The sequence below is a fragment of the Ammospiza nelsoni genome, chromosome 9, assembly GCF_027579445.1.
Source record: "Ammospiza nelsoni isolate bAmmNel1 chromosome 9, bAmmNel1.pri, whole genome shotgun sequence".
Classification (NCBI taxonomy): domain Eukaryota; kingdom Metazoa; phylum Chordata; class Aves; order Passeriformes; family Passerellidae; genus Ammospiza; species Ammospiza nelsoni.
Window position 1 is genome coordinate 6,440,092 of NC_080641.1, and position 14,525 is coordinate 6,454,616.

Here is a 14,525-nt window from a genome sequence, read left to right on the forward strand (position 1 = left end):
AGGAAAAATTGCTTATTGAGGGGGCAGTCATCAAACTTGCAAAATACTCAGATTATTGATCATCGTCCTCTTGTGTCTCGCTGTTCAGTATGGTTTCTGGGAGGCGACTTGTTTGTCCCCAGTTATAGGAGTGTGTTTGTGCAAAGTGCACAGGGGGTTAGTAAGGCAGGATATTTAATTTAGAGCCAGTCACTTTAATACTTGTAGAATCAGTAATCTCTTGTGCTACAGCACTGCAGTGGTGATCTCCACACTAAAACCATTCATGTGCTTTAAGCCATGAATTCAGTGGAAAAGGTGTCATTTAGAGAGAAAGGCTGGGAGGCTTTCCTCAGTCCAGTCTGCCAGATGTTTTCTCCTCTGGCAATATGTAATCTCTTTGATTTCTGCTCCATCTCCCTCAGTCTGAGGCTCAGCTGCAAACATGTTCTAGGCTGGCATTATTGCTTTTCCTAGTTGGGTTGTGCTTGTATCTTCTTCCCAGGGAGGTGGTGGAATCACCATCTCTGGATGTGTTTAATTAAAGACTGGACATGGCACTTAGTGCTATAGTCTAGTTGAGGTGTTAGGGCATAGGTTGGACTTGATGATCTTAGAGGTCTCTTCCAACCTCATTATTCTGTGATTCATGTAGATCAGCTCTCTCTGTGCCAAGTGAGCATGGCTGAAGGAAGGAGCAAGATCTTTGGTTCAGCAGCCATGTACTCTGGAAAATACTTTGAGAAAGGGAAGTCAAAAAGAAGACTTACAGCAGTCTCAGTGGAGCCTCAACTCTGCAGAGACAATATGCCCCCTGTGGGAAGGGCTGTGCTGAGAAAGGAGAATCTGTTAGGTTGAAGATTGTTGTCTCCACTTTGTTAATCCCGCTGTGTTTCAACTGTAACTTTCAGGTGAGCCCTTGTTAGCACCAAAGACCCAGCTGCTTTACCTGCTTGCTGTGGCAGCTCTGATCATCCTGCTGATCCTGCTGCTGGGGGTGATGATGGCCAAGCGCAAGCGCAAGCACGGCTCCCTGTGGCTCCCCGAGGGCTTCATCCTGCGCAGGGACCCCAGCAACCACAAGCGCAGAGAGCCCGTCGGGGAGGACGCTGTGGGGCTCAAGTGAGTTTGCATCTAGGCCACTGGCACTCTGTTCATTGCTGGCTCGAGGATTTTGAGAATGTGGCTGAGATATGTTTCATCAAAGGCACTTAACTCTTTAGAGAAAGCTTCCTTTTAAGCTAGAACTTCTTAGGCTATTCCTCTAAATTTAAAAATATCTGGTTTGGACGGAAGAATTTTAATTGACTCTAATGTATAAAATGCCAACAAGGAATCTGATCTCCTGGCTTTGTTTGGTTTTCTGACACTGAGCAGTATACATCAACAGCCGGGCACTGTTTGCCTAATCTTCTCCTGGAATAGGTGAGACATTTTAGCTGATAGTGACAACAAACTTCTAATATCTCTAGCTCAATGCATCAAAAATGTGACTCAGAAGTAATGGCAAGTTTCAAAAGTTTTATGCAGTTTCACTTTTCCACTGAATTAAACTACTTTGCAGTTCTAAGTGCATTTAACCTCTTTTTAACTAAGTGCAATTAATCTACTTTGCAGTTCTAAGTGCCATTATTGATTGTCTGAAATTTTTGATTTCTTGGTTCCTCTGTTTGCAAGCTACCAAACTTACAGGCACCCCTTTGTTAGTCTCTGCAAGGCAGTGTAAGTAGCAGCAGTAGACCTGCTCAGGCTGCAAAGTGATATCTTCTCCTTGTTTGTCAGAAATCTGTCAGTCCAGATACCAGAGGGTAACCTGGCCGACCCTGGGACGACTGAGCACTGGGCAGGAGATGGTGGACCTCAGCCAAAGAGAGCTAAGGTAAGGAGCTCCAACACTTAAATACCATCTGAAACTGCTGGTGAGACAAGCATCTGCATTACCTTCCCTTGCTCAAAACCTCCCTTGGCCTAGGGACTGGTAATTGATTGTATTTGAGGAGCAAATCCTCAGGTTAACACTGCCACCACAGGCTGGTGGAGAAAGTCAGTACCTTCTGTTTCAGTGTCCCCTCCCTACAGCAGCAAGAGGAACAGGAAGGTTAATGGCATGTCTTGCAGCTCAGGCCTGGTAATGTATGGTGGGAGTATGAAAGCGGAAGTAAATGCAGACCACCATTAGCTTAAAAGAAAACAACCCCCCTAAAACACCAAGAAAGCAAACAAAAAACCAAAACACAACAAAAATCCAAACTAAGAGCACCCCAAGAGCTTTGGGTGCCTTTGGCCACTTGGTGGGTGTTTTGAAGCAGCTGCTTGTGTGTGTGTCCAGGCTGAGGACCAGGCCCTGCTGCCCGAGGGGGACGAGCAGATCGACCAGCGCCAGTGGACGCAGCAGCACCTGGAGGCGGCCGACGTCTGCGGCAGCACCTCGCTGGCCCTCACCCCCCCCCAGGCTGACCAGGAGGTGGATGTGCTGGATGTCAACGTCAGGGGGCCAGGTCAGTGCTCCGAGTGTCTGTGTGTCCTGCCATCCCGCCCTGTGCCCCCTGCCTGGGGCTGCTGCTGGTACGAGTTCAGTGGAGTATGCAGGGACACCAGCATGGTGCCCGAGGGAAGCACAGGGTGCACTGCTGGAAAGGTTAAACCATGGTCTGCAGCACGTGGAATATCATGGAGCTAGGAGGAAAAGTTCCCCTAGCAAGCACCTGTAGAATCTCATTTATAACAGTGTGTGCCTAAGTGATACTGTCAGAAATTCTGAATGCATAATTGTGCTGGAAATAACCCCCAGTTTCTCCAGCTGGTTCACTGCAGATATCCATGCCAGACTTTTCTAAGGACCAGCTTAGCAGATTTTTTACCTGAGGTGTCTGTTATCAGCTGAGGAAGCAAGGATGGCCTTTTCCTGAATAAGATGACTTTTTGGCAGACAGTTTACCCCCATTAGCAGTGTGTGAGGTGTCTGTCCTGAACAGAGCAGCAATGCAGCAAAATTGTTGATGATTCTTTTTTTATTCTCTGATTTATATCTTCAGCTTATGATGATCAAGTCATTGAATTCATAACAGAACTGTGGACTTGGAAGGTTTCTTTAACATGCAGGCAGGTTTGCTGTCTCTGTCCTAAATGAGTAGATGCCCTGGGAACCCTCTCCTGCTTTTATGAGTGTAGTGCCAAAGCTGTATAAGCTGGTAAAGGACTGGGTAGGTCACCTGGTGAGAACTGATCTCTGAGAGGAGCCAGTTGACCAAGGAGTGTGTTCTGGCTGGAAGAGCTGCAAACATGGCAATTGTTCATATGCAGAGAGGTGATGCTGGTGACATTGCTGCAGTGCCTTTTTCTGCTGTGTTTTGTGGGAATATTTCCATGCAATTTAAGGATGACTGGACCCATTCTCTCAGTTCCTTTCTATTGTCTTTTCTGCTCATTGACCTGTTAGCTCTCCTAAATGCAAAGGGAAGGAGGGATTTTTGTGTAATGAGTGTGAGAACATAAACCATCAGTTTCTGCCAAATTTAAGCTTTTCTTTATTTCCCCTATTGAAACTTCTAGCTGTGTGGCAGGCTAGAAGCTTTCCAAGTGCAGGCAATAACGTTCTTAAGGCTCCAGTTTATTTTCACATTCACCCAGAGCTTTGTCCAACAACAGCAATGAAATAATTCTGACCTGTGAGTTGTTTTCCTGCCATCCAGATACAATTATGAAGCTTGCAGCAAGCTGCTCTAAGTTATTTCTCTCTGTGGCATCAGAAGCAAGCAGCTGTCAAGGGCAGAAATAATTTTATAAGTCTGAGAGGTGTTGGAATAATGGGTTAGTAAGGAGGGGTAGGATTCCTCATAGTTAATGTGGCTGTTTCTCTGCCCTGGCCACCCTCACTTTCACAGGCAGTTGGAAAAAATGGGCCCCTCTGAGAGGTAGTTTCCCTCCGTCCCAAGAAGTCCAAAAGTGGATTTCACACCCCGGCAATGCTTTGCTGCCCCTAATTAATTACAAAGGGTGTTCAGGCTGACTGCCTTGAGTGCAGGTGTCAGGGCTGGAGCTGCCTGAGGCTGGGTGAGTTAGATCCTGGCTGCAGGTGCAGGTTGAACAGCAGAGATCTCTTCCTGAGAGGGGAGAATCACCTCAGTGTTTCTAAGGGTTTGTGCTCTCTCTTAACCCACATCTTCTGCAGTCCCTCAAATCTGGGGGTATCCAAGATCTCCAGTGTCCTCCAGAAGCATTTCCTGGAGATTTTCCCTGTGGGTTCCTTATATCCCAGCTTTCAGTACCTTGTGCCTGACCTTCAGGAGTACCTGTCTGGTGAACTCCTAACTTTATTGCCTCACTCTGCATTTTACATGTACTCAGGGGCTGTCCTGCTGCAAGACAGCAAACAGAAGAGTTTTTATAAAATGCTGCCCCCACCTTTGTCTCCCCATGCTATTCTTTTGCTGTGTCCCCCAGAGCAAGTGAGGACATTCTTTTCACTGCAGTTATTGTGAGTGTGTAACCAGGGTAATGCAATTATAGGCATAACTAGTAACACCACCTATAATTAAAATTGATGAACTGTCTCTATTATATGCCCCTCTTTTTTTCAGTTACTGAAACTTCAGTGGTTTAGACTGGAATTTTCCATGCTGGATGTCTGCCTCCAGCTGGATGCTTTTGGGTTCTTTTCCAGCTCTTTGAGAGAACAAGCTGGAAGGGGGAAAAAAGACATTGTGTCCACAGCTTTTTTTTTTTTTTTCCCTAGTAGTCCATCAAGCACTTAATTGTGACTGTCTAGCTTGATGTGCTTTTGCTAGCCTCATAAAACCAACCGTGTGTGGCCAACTTGCAAGGCTCTGACAAGAGCTGCATGTACCTGAGAAACTCTGGGGAGGGTGGCAGCAAATTATTCCAGGGATTTAATGCTGTGCTGTCCCTGTGGAGAAGCTAGGCACGAACATCCAGGATAGCTGCAGTGATTGAGCAAGCCAGACCCAGCCTGTGAGTGGTTTTTCCCAGAGCTGGGGTGCTGGGGGAAAGGAAATCTCCTTTCTGTGCTCTGTGTCTCTGCTCTTTGTGCTGTGGCAGTACGGAGGAGAGCACAGCCTGACTGGAATACTGAGGAGAGTTCATTTGGGACAAGGGAGCAGAGCCAGCAGCAGGATGGAGCAGCACAAAGGGAGGTACAGCTTTGCAGAGCAGCAGAGAGGGTCTGCAGACAGGGCTGGATCTTGGAACTGAACCCAGCTCTTGGCTGCTGTCTGTCCAAAGCCTGGGGAAGGAAAGGGAAGGAAAGGAGGCTGTGTGTCCTGTGGTGGGGAGCCACTAGGAGGAGCGTGCAGGCTGCTGGAGCCGGGCAGAGCCTGCTCCTCCAGTGCCCCTGCTGGAAACGCACATTTCTACAAAGTTTAGGGACTGTCCTAAAGCAGAGAGCCAGGAAGCTCAGTGATCAGAAGCTGGGAAGGGGAGCAGGGCATTAGAGCTGTGTGTGTTACTTCCAGGAGGAGATACCACCTTGTTTATGTGCCCAGTGTGGCTTTGTGCTCTGTGACTGAGAGCTGTGCAGGCAGAGCAGCTGCTGTTTGTCCCCTGCTTGCCCATGGGATAAATCAGGTACTTGCTGAAAAAATTGTATTTCTGCTGGTGGGCTCCAGTGGAGCGATCAGCAGGGTGAAGTTCCCCTCTGCTGCCACCTCAGTCCCTCTTGCTTTCCAGGTGCCTCTGAAGGATGTGCAGGAAAGCAGTAAAATCAGCAAGGAAGCATCAGTGATTACAGCTGCAGTTTTGGGGCTTTAGGGAATGTCACATAACATTCAGAGGCTGCTAGAATTGAAACACTCGGCATTTTTATGGGTTGCTGAAAATATGTGGAGATGTTTTAAATCTTAATTATCCTGCATTGAGGAGGGTGTAACAAGGGTGAAAGATCAGCAGCATGAGGTGGTCTTCCTGCACTGTCCTCTCTGATTGGCAGAGAGGGAGGTTCATCAGAAGGGGAGCTGAGTTAAATTAGAGCTTTGGAGGAGTCTTTCCACTGACAATGCAGGGATCCTGGTTGGATGAGTGTGACTTTAGCCTTTGTGGGCATCCCATCACTGGAGGCTTGAGGAGAGTAAGACCAATAGCTCCCAAAGTACTCAGAGTGTGTGAGAATATTCATCCTGGAGCATTTGTCAGCTTTGAGTGCTCGACTGTCACAACTTCAGGATCCTTCTTGTGATAACCTTGCTGTAGATTTGAAGGCTTTAACTTCAGGTTAACATTTGAAGTGAATGTCACTGATGTCACCAGTAATCAGTGGCTAGTTGTTGAATAATTTTTCCTTCAACTGTTTCTTTTCCCCAGGGATGTGATTAGAACATCCGTACAAACAGTTACTCTGAGTGGTCAAATTACTTTGATTTTTATAGCCCTTCTCTCAGCTAGCCTTTGCTTTTTGCGGAAGTTTTACACTTCAGCAGCAAAGATTTTTTGTTTTATGATGATCTTAGTCTTTAGAGGAATATCTTAAGTTCTGTTGGGTTTGCAGTAGGTTTGCATCCCATCACTGGAGGCTTGAGGAGAGTAAGACCAATAGCTCCCAGAGTACTCAGAGTGTGTGAGAATATTCATCCTGGGGCATATGTCAGCTTTGAGTGCTTGACTGTAACAACTTCAGGATCCTTCTCGTGATAACCTTGCTGTAGATTTGAAGGCTTTTGTCTGTGTTTCACTTCAGGTTAATATCTGAAGGGAATGTCACCAATGTCACCAGTAATCAGTGGCTAGTTGTTGAAAAATTTTTCCTTCATCTGGGATGTGATTAGAACATCCGTACAAACAGTTACTCTGAGTGGTCAAATTACTTTGATTCTTATAGCCCTTCTCTCAGCTAGCCTTTGCTTTTTGTGGAAGTTTTACACTTCAGCAGCAAAGTTTTTTTTGTTTTATGATAATCTTTAGAGGAATATCTTAAGTTCTGTTGGGTTTGCAGTGGATTACTCATGCTTGGAAGGAAGACAACTCGCTAACTGTGGGACTTTAAGAAGAGGTCTGTGTTAAAGCAACTGTCTGGACAGGAGGGACTGTGTGTAGCTCAGGAGGAAGGGTTGTAGGAGGGTTCCCATGCCTCTGCCAGGTTTCTGTATGCCCATCTCCCCCCTGCAGACGGCTGCACCCCGCTGATGCTGGCATCCCTGCGCGCGGGCGGCTCCGACATCAGCGAGGACGACGAGGACGGGGAGGACTCCTCAGCAAACATCATCACAGACCTGATCTACCAGGGGGCCAACCTGCAGGCTCAGACAGACCGCACAGGGGAGATGGCCCTGCACCTGGCAGCCCGCTACTCCCGGGCCGACGCTGCCAAGCGGCTCCTGGACGCCGGGGCCGATGCCAATGCCCGGGACAACATGGGACGCACCCCTCTGCACGCGGCCGTGGCTGCTGACGCCCAGGGCGTCTTCCAGGTATGGCCCCTGGGAGCTCTGTGCTCATATGGGCCTGTCCAAGCTGTGCTCTGCTCGCTCACGAGCCTTCCGCAGTGTGGTGGTGAGGCAGAGCTGGTTTACATCCAGTTTGCTTGGGTATTCACAGCTTGACGGGCTCGGCGTGCATAAATCATCTGGCGTGTATTTATTTGGTCTGTTTGCCCCTGTCTTTCTGGGTCCTTGCATTTCACTGCTCAGGCTGCTTTGTCATTGTAAAATTTCTCTTGAGATTCTGCCAAATCCTCAGTTTTGGTCTGTAGTGGTATTGAAAAAGGTCCATCTTGCCCTGTTGTCCAGATCCTGATCCGTAACAGAGTGACAGACCTGGACGCTCGGATGAACGATGGGACAACCCCGTTGATTCTGGCTGCACGTCTGGCTGTGGAAGGGATGGTGGCTGAGCTCATCAATTGCCAGGCTGATGTCAATGCTGTGGATGACCACGGTAATGGGAACACCATGTGCCAGGCTGGGCAAATAATTTCCATGGTATGAGCAGGGAGGGGTGGGTTGTGCTCTCCCAAAGTGGGAGCTCTGCATTTAATTTCATAGCTAAATCACACACTGGGCTCTCCTGCAAAGTCCTCCAGTGGTTATAAACTACAGGCTGCTGCTCAGTGGCTTGGTTAAACAGTGCTGTAGGAGAAGCAGAATATCTCCATTGTTTGTTAGTGATGTTGTTGTGTTTCCCTGCAGGTAAATCTGCTCTTCACTGGGCTGCTGCTGTCAACAATGTGGAAGCAACACTAGTACTGCTGAAAAATGGAGCCAACAGAGACATGCAGGATAACAAGGTACAGTGTGGCAGTGCTCAGCAAGCCTGTGCTTCCTATCTCAAAGCATCTCTTTGCTGTTGGTAGTGAGTTAAGTTCATATTTACTGAACTGAGTGCTCAGTGCAGGTCTTCCAAACCCAGACTGTGACTGGAGCTCTCCCCAGGTGCTGGGTGTCTTACAGGGTTCCTGATGTGGGAGAGCAGTTCTCTTCCTTGTTTGGCCAGGTGCTGGGCATCAATGCTGTCCTGCTTTCCTTGCAGGGGAGGAATGCAAGACACAGTCAGTGCTGTGTGAGAGCAGCAGGTGAAGTGCTGCTGGTCTCAAACAGCTGGATTGCAGTTAGCAGACAGAAAAATACCTGGTGGCACAGCAGCAATGCTGTCCTGTGATGTTTCCAGGGATCTCAGTGCAGGGTGGAGATGGGGGACAAGCTCCTCTGTTTGACAGGCTGCACTGTGCAGATGTTCTGTAGCCTCACTGTTAGTTTTTGCTGTGTCTTAGTCCTTGATTTATCTCCTCTGCCTAAAGCAGCTTTTTTGGATTATTATCACTCAGTGGATTTTAGAGGTTGCAACAAGTTCTAGTTCCTTACTGGGCTGTTTTAGCCTTTTGTACCTCTCCCTCATAGGAGGCAATAGGAGAAAGGCACCAGGTGCTTTCATGGTTCCTCCAAGGATCCAGGGCACAAGAGTGCCCTTCCTGGTGGGAAAGTTCAGCCTGTGCTCCACAGCTGTGTATGAAATTATCTGTAATCTGCCTTTTTCAGTGGGCAGCTCTCAGGATGGGTGGCTTTTGGAGGCTGTTAACGTGACACTGCATTATGCAGTGCTTGCCAGTCTGCCACACCATAAGGGATCATGAGTTGTAAGTCAGTCCCCCCACACTGGAGCTGCTAAAATATTTATTCTGTGTTTCCAGGAGGAGACTCCACTCTTCCTCGCTGCTCGTGAAGGCAGCTTTGAAGCAGCAAAAATCTTGCTGGACCATTTTGCCAACCGAGACATCACGGACCACATGGACCGGCTGCCGCGGGACGTGGCCCAGGACCGCATGCACCACGACATCGTGCAGCTCCTCAACGAGTACAACGTGGCCCACAGCCCTGCTGGGCACCCCGGGGCCATGCTGAACTCTGCCCTCTCCCCTGTCATCTGTGGCCCCAACAGGTCCTTCCTCAACCTGAAACACGCGTCACTAAGCAAGAAGTCACGAAAGCCGAATGCCAAAGGCATGCCCACCAGCCTCACCAAAGATGCAAAGAGGAGGAGGAAGAAGTCCCTCAGCGAGGGCAAAGGGCAGTTCTCAGAGAGCTCCGTGACCCTGTCACCAGTGGATTCCCTGGAGTCTCCCCACGCTTTTGCATCTGAACCAACCTCCTCTCCCGTGATGCCGTCGCCGGGGGTGCTGCACTCATCGCCCAGCTCGCTGCTGACGGCTCCATCGGTGCAGGCCGCGCACACCATGTCCTTCTCCAACCTGCACGAGATGCAGCCCCTGGGCCGCGGCTCCGGCACGGTGCTGCCCTCCGTCAGCCAGCTGCTGTCTCAGCACAGAACCACCCCTCCCAACAGCGGGCTGGGCAGGCTGCGGCCAGGCAACGTCTCCAGCGAGTGGATGAACCGCATGGAGGTGAACGAGTCCCAGTACAACGAGATGTTCGGCATGGTGCCCCAGGTGATGCATTCCCACCCCAGCGTTCCTCAGCAGAGCGGCTTGGTTCAAGCGGACGCCAAGCACCTGGGGGTGTCCAGGGAGTCTCTGCCCCCCATCATGACTTTCCAGCTGGTTCCCAAGGGCAGCATAAACCAGCAAGCACTGCCGCAGCAGGCCCAGTCCAACTGCGCTCAGAACATGGCTGGCCCTCTTAGCTCCATGTACCAGATCCCAGATCTAGCCCAGCTGCCCAGCGCCTCGTTCTCCATGGCTGCCATCCCTCAGCAGGACGGGCAGGTGGCTCAGACGGTCCTCCCGGCCTACCACCAGTTCCAGAGCTCGATGGGGAAGTACCCCACGCCTCCCTCCCAGCACAGCTGCTACTCCTCGGCCACAGAACGGACTCCTAGCCACAACCGGCACTTACAAGGGGAGCACCCGTACCTGACTCCGTCGCCCGAATCTCCGGACCAGTGGTCGAGCTCTTCCCCCCACTCTGCCTCTGACTGGTCTGACGTGGCTACCAGTCCCAGCAACAACCAGCGCGGGCCAGCGGCCGCCCACATGCCCGAGCAGCAGCGGAACAACATGCAGGTGTACGCCTGAACTAAAGCGGACTCCAGAACTCATGAAGGTCTTCCAGGATGGAAATGAAGAACCATTTTAGTATCCAAGAGTCTTAATGAGCCCAGGATGTTCTTTCGTTGGAGGGACTGTGGTCGCTATAGACTTGTATGCTTTCATGCTAAATGGAGAACTGTAGAAGCTGGTGATGGAGAAGACCAGCTGGGTCACTTCTGACCAACTGGACGTGACTGCTGTCTGCACTGGATTCTCCAGTCTGCTTTTAAACACGTTCCACCATTGCTTTGGGGAGACAGCTCTTCAGCTTAGTACATCTTGCGGTCATTTCTCCAGAAATTTAGCCAAAACCAGCTTTGTATCCTTATTTTGTTACTCCTCCTGTTACCCACATAACCTCTCTCTGAAGCACCTTCTACTAGTTCTCCTCGAGTTCAAGTTGCCTTGTCTTGACACAGCTCAGAGCTGCACCCACATTCCTAGCCCTGCTCCTTCCCTCGTCCACTCTTGCTCAGCAAGCGAGCTGGACCTCCCAAAACACCTGCAGGTCAAGTGACATCTCCTGTCACACAGCTTCACCCTTTCCTCTTCAGGAGTCCTTGCCTTGTAGAGACCCACTAACACCCCTTAGCATTCTCACTGCCTGCTCCCCAGGTATTATGAGATTATATATACATATAGTCTTTTTAGGTTGTTTGTTTCGTTATTTTCCCTCCCAAAAACGCTGGTCTGACCTGGTCTTCCCACCACGGTGGCCTGTGGGCCCATCTCTTCTCTGAGACACCCCTGACCATTTTGACACACTACCCTCCCCGTGCCCCCATCCTGCCAGGAGTGTCCATGACTGCCTCCGTGGGCTCCCATGCCAGAAGAGATGCACTGCAACTGATACAGGCCTTTTGGGATGAGCACGAGTGTTTCAAAAACTGGTAACACAAGCTCCCAGCGTTCTTGCACAGTAGTCCCCTCCCCTCCATCCAAAGGTGGCTGTGTGTCCTGTCCTCCAGATACCATATGCTGCCTCTTCATGGTGTTATCAACAAGTGCCAAACATGTGGTTACATGTTTGCGGTGTGTGTCCTTCTGCGTCAGGAATGACATCCAGCCCTGTGAGAAGTGTCCCTGGGCCACAGCTGCCTGTCCTCCCCTCGCAGCACACGGAGGCCGCAGCACTGACTGCCCCGCAGGCCTCCAGCGGCTGGACTGTGGCAGCAGACCAAATAGCTCAGAAACCATTGCCTGTGCAGCTTGGTGCTCAGCTCTGGGGCTGTCCTGTGCCCTCAGCTCCAGCCTGAGAGGAGATCTGCCAGCCCAGGTGGCCTCTGTGGGACAGTAGGGCCGCTCGTGGTGTGGCCGCCTCCACGGTTTGGGGCTGTGGCAGCCAGCTGGCACTGACCTTGGCACACGGCCGCCCCTTCTGCTTTGTCCTCAAGAGCAGCGCTTCTCCGAAGGGCTCCAGACCAGCCAGCCGAAGTGAACATTGTGGGGATGGTTTGCTCCTACCTCTTCAGGGGAGTGCTGCAGACACGTCTTCCAAAGAGCTCGGGGCGCCGGCTGCTGCCAAAGGACTGAGGGCCGCTCCCCTGCGAGCCGCCATCCGACACCCTACCGTGTACAGTATTGTCTCTGCTCTTCCCTCCACTCTAATCAAGAGTCAAAGTTGCTTTGCTTTTCTTGTTTTGTTTTGTTTTCCAATTCCACCTAATGGTACATGAAGGCAGGGCCTCAGGAGGAGCTGGTTCCCGGGGCCATCGCTTTGGGCTGTACTTTTTAGTTTTTAGTTTTTAGCTCTGTGTGTGGAGCTGCCGCTTTTCCTGGCTCACACAGCATTCCCAGCACGCTGGCTGCAGCGGGGCAGCTGACTCAGACCTCCAGGGGTCTGTCCAGGTACACCTTTCACTGCAAATAATGAAGTGTTGCTACAACCATGCTAAAGAAACAAAGGGCTTTTGCTCGTTAGCTCCAAATAACCAAGTGCCTTTTTATATATGTGGCTACCTTTTACAAGATGAGTGCTTTCTGTGGAATGAAGCCGGTTCTGTGCCTGGCTGTTAATATGATGGCCCTCTGCCTTTCTTCTCTATTTTTTTTTAACTACTTGTAAAGATAATATCTCCTTAAGGTGGTATTTTATCTCGTAAGTTGTAGAGTAACCATTCACACAGCAGCATTTTCCTATATTAATAATGGAAAATATTTGCTTATTTTTACATTTTTTATAAAAGTCTTTTATGAAAATAGTTGCTGCCAAATGTATAAGCAATTTTTATCCCCAGAATAAAAAGTATGTGCCCAGTGTCTGTGTGATGCTGCTTTCATCTTGTTTTCCTGGCTACTGTGGCACAGCCACTGGCTTATAAATAAGTCAGGAGTGCTCTGTCTCAGCACCACATGAACCCCACCACGTAGCTCCACCCAGGAGAGCTGGAAGCAGCCTGGAGTGGGTGTAGCAGGTGGATTTTGGGTCTCTTGGTTAGCTGGGAAGGAGGCAGTAAGCAGCAGCCAAGCAGCTGGGCATACTGGGAAGGATGGGGAGGGAGTGGGATGGGCCCTTTCCTGGGCACTTTGGGTGAGAGCTCTCTCTTGCCTGTGGGAGCCAGGGAAGGCTTTTAGGAAGGTGCTGAGCAAGTGTGGGCCGGGCAGTGGGGCTGTGGATTCACTCACTCACTCTCTCAGGTCCTGCTTGCTGCCCTTGGCTCTTTCCTGCCCTTCCAGTAGGGAAGAGGATCCACATCCCTGGAGCTGGGGCTGCCTCAGCAGCTGATGCATGGAATCCTTAAGGCTGGAACTGGAACAGACCCCTAAAGTCATCGAGTCCAACCTTTAACCTGGCACTGTTTTGTTCACCCCTTAACCATGTCCCCAAATGCCACATACAGATGGTTTTGGAGCATTCCAGGGATGGTGATTCCATCTCTTTCTGGGCAGCTTGATCCAATGCCTGACTGCACTTTCATTGACAAAATTTGCCCTCATATCCTGTCTAAACCTCCCCTGGTGCAACCTGAAGCCATTTCCTCTCATCCTATTGCCTCTTACCTGGAGAAGAGACCAACCCTCACCTGTCTACTGCCTCCTCTCAGGTTGTTGTAGAGTGTGATAAGGTTCCCCCTGAGCCTCTATTTCTCCAGACTAAGAGCATGAAGATGTGTGATTCTCCAGCCCCTGAAACAGGGAACCACCCCTCCTCAGTGCTGGTCTCAGGCTGGGAGAGTTTGACTTGAGCAGTCAGAAAACAAGCAGTCAAAAGCTGCTGAGTTGTGTTTGCAGCACAGAGGTGCCACTGAAGCCTTGGGCTCCCCTGGTGCTCACCTGGCTCTTCCCCAGCTCTTGCTGTGGGCTCAGACGGACCCAGTAGCTGAGTTACGGTGCTGAGCTGGGGTAAAGTTGCTGGGGGCATTTTAAGGGTTTAATATTCAAACAGTGCAGCTTCTTTATCTCCTGGTAGAGCCAGCTGGGCGAGTCCAAACCTCCGGGAGGCATTCATCCACCTTCTCCCACAGCTTGCACTTCTGTGCCAAAGTTTAGCGAGCTCTGCTGAGCCCCTGGCACAGCAGCATCCAGCTCCCTGGTGCTCAGGCTGAGACTTGAAGCTGTCTCCTGGGGCTGCTCCTGCCTCCTCCCCATCCCAGCGTGGCCAGGGGCTTGTGGAAACTTGCTGTGCTGCATCCACACTGAACCATCCAGGCAGGGAGCTGCCACGTCCCTTATCTAACTGAGGAGTAGTGCAGGAGCCTGAGGCTCCTTGGGGGAGATTTTTCACTGTTTTTCCATCAATCAAGGGTGGAGTTCTGTTTTCTGGGGAGTTGCTGTGTTTGCTGGGTTTTGCCATTGATCAGAGCAGCTGATGTGTGGCAGGTTGTTTCTTTCAGAAGTGATAGCAGGCAGCAGCTGTGTTTGGACACGAGAAGGTCTCACCCCAGAGGATGCCTGGCGAGCAGCAGCAGCTCTATCCCGCTGTGTGGGTGAAGGAGAGGGGCCTGATGCCCCTCCCTTCCCGGGGCAGGAGCCAGACCTGCCCCTGCACGCCGGCAGAGCAGCTCCCTGTGGGTGTAGCAGCGTTCACTGACTGACTGCGTGTTCCAGCAAATGCTGC

General features: G+C 50.6%; 1 protein-coding gene across 1 annotated transcript in view; it reads left to right on the plus strand.

The window, feature by feature from the left end:
- Positions 1-12,729, plus strand: part of NOTCH2 (notch receptor 2) — a 94,745-nt gene extending 82,016 nt beyond the window's left edge. The window contains exons 27-33 of the mRNA XM_059477973.1: positions 891-1,101; positions 1,762-1,858; positions 2,309-2,477; positions 7,096-7,397; positions 7,716-7,863; positions 8,115-8,212; positions 9,113-12,729. Of these exons, the coding sequence (XP_059333956.1) occupies positions 891-1,101; positions 1,762-1,858; positions 2,309-2,477; positions 7,096-7,397; positions 7,716-7,863; positions 8,115-8,212; positions 9,113-10,453 (2,366 nt within the window). The 3' untranslated portion in view covers positions 10,454-12,729. The remainder of the gene's footprint in view (positions 1-890; positions 1,102-1,761; positions 1,859-2,308; positions 2,478-7,095; positions 7,398-7,715; positions 7,864-8,114; positions 8,213-9,112) is intronic.
- The last annotated feature ends 1,796 nt before the right edge of the window (positions 12,730-14,525 follow it).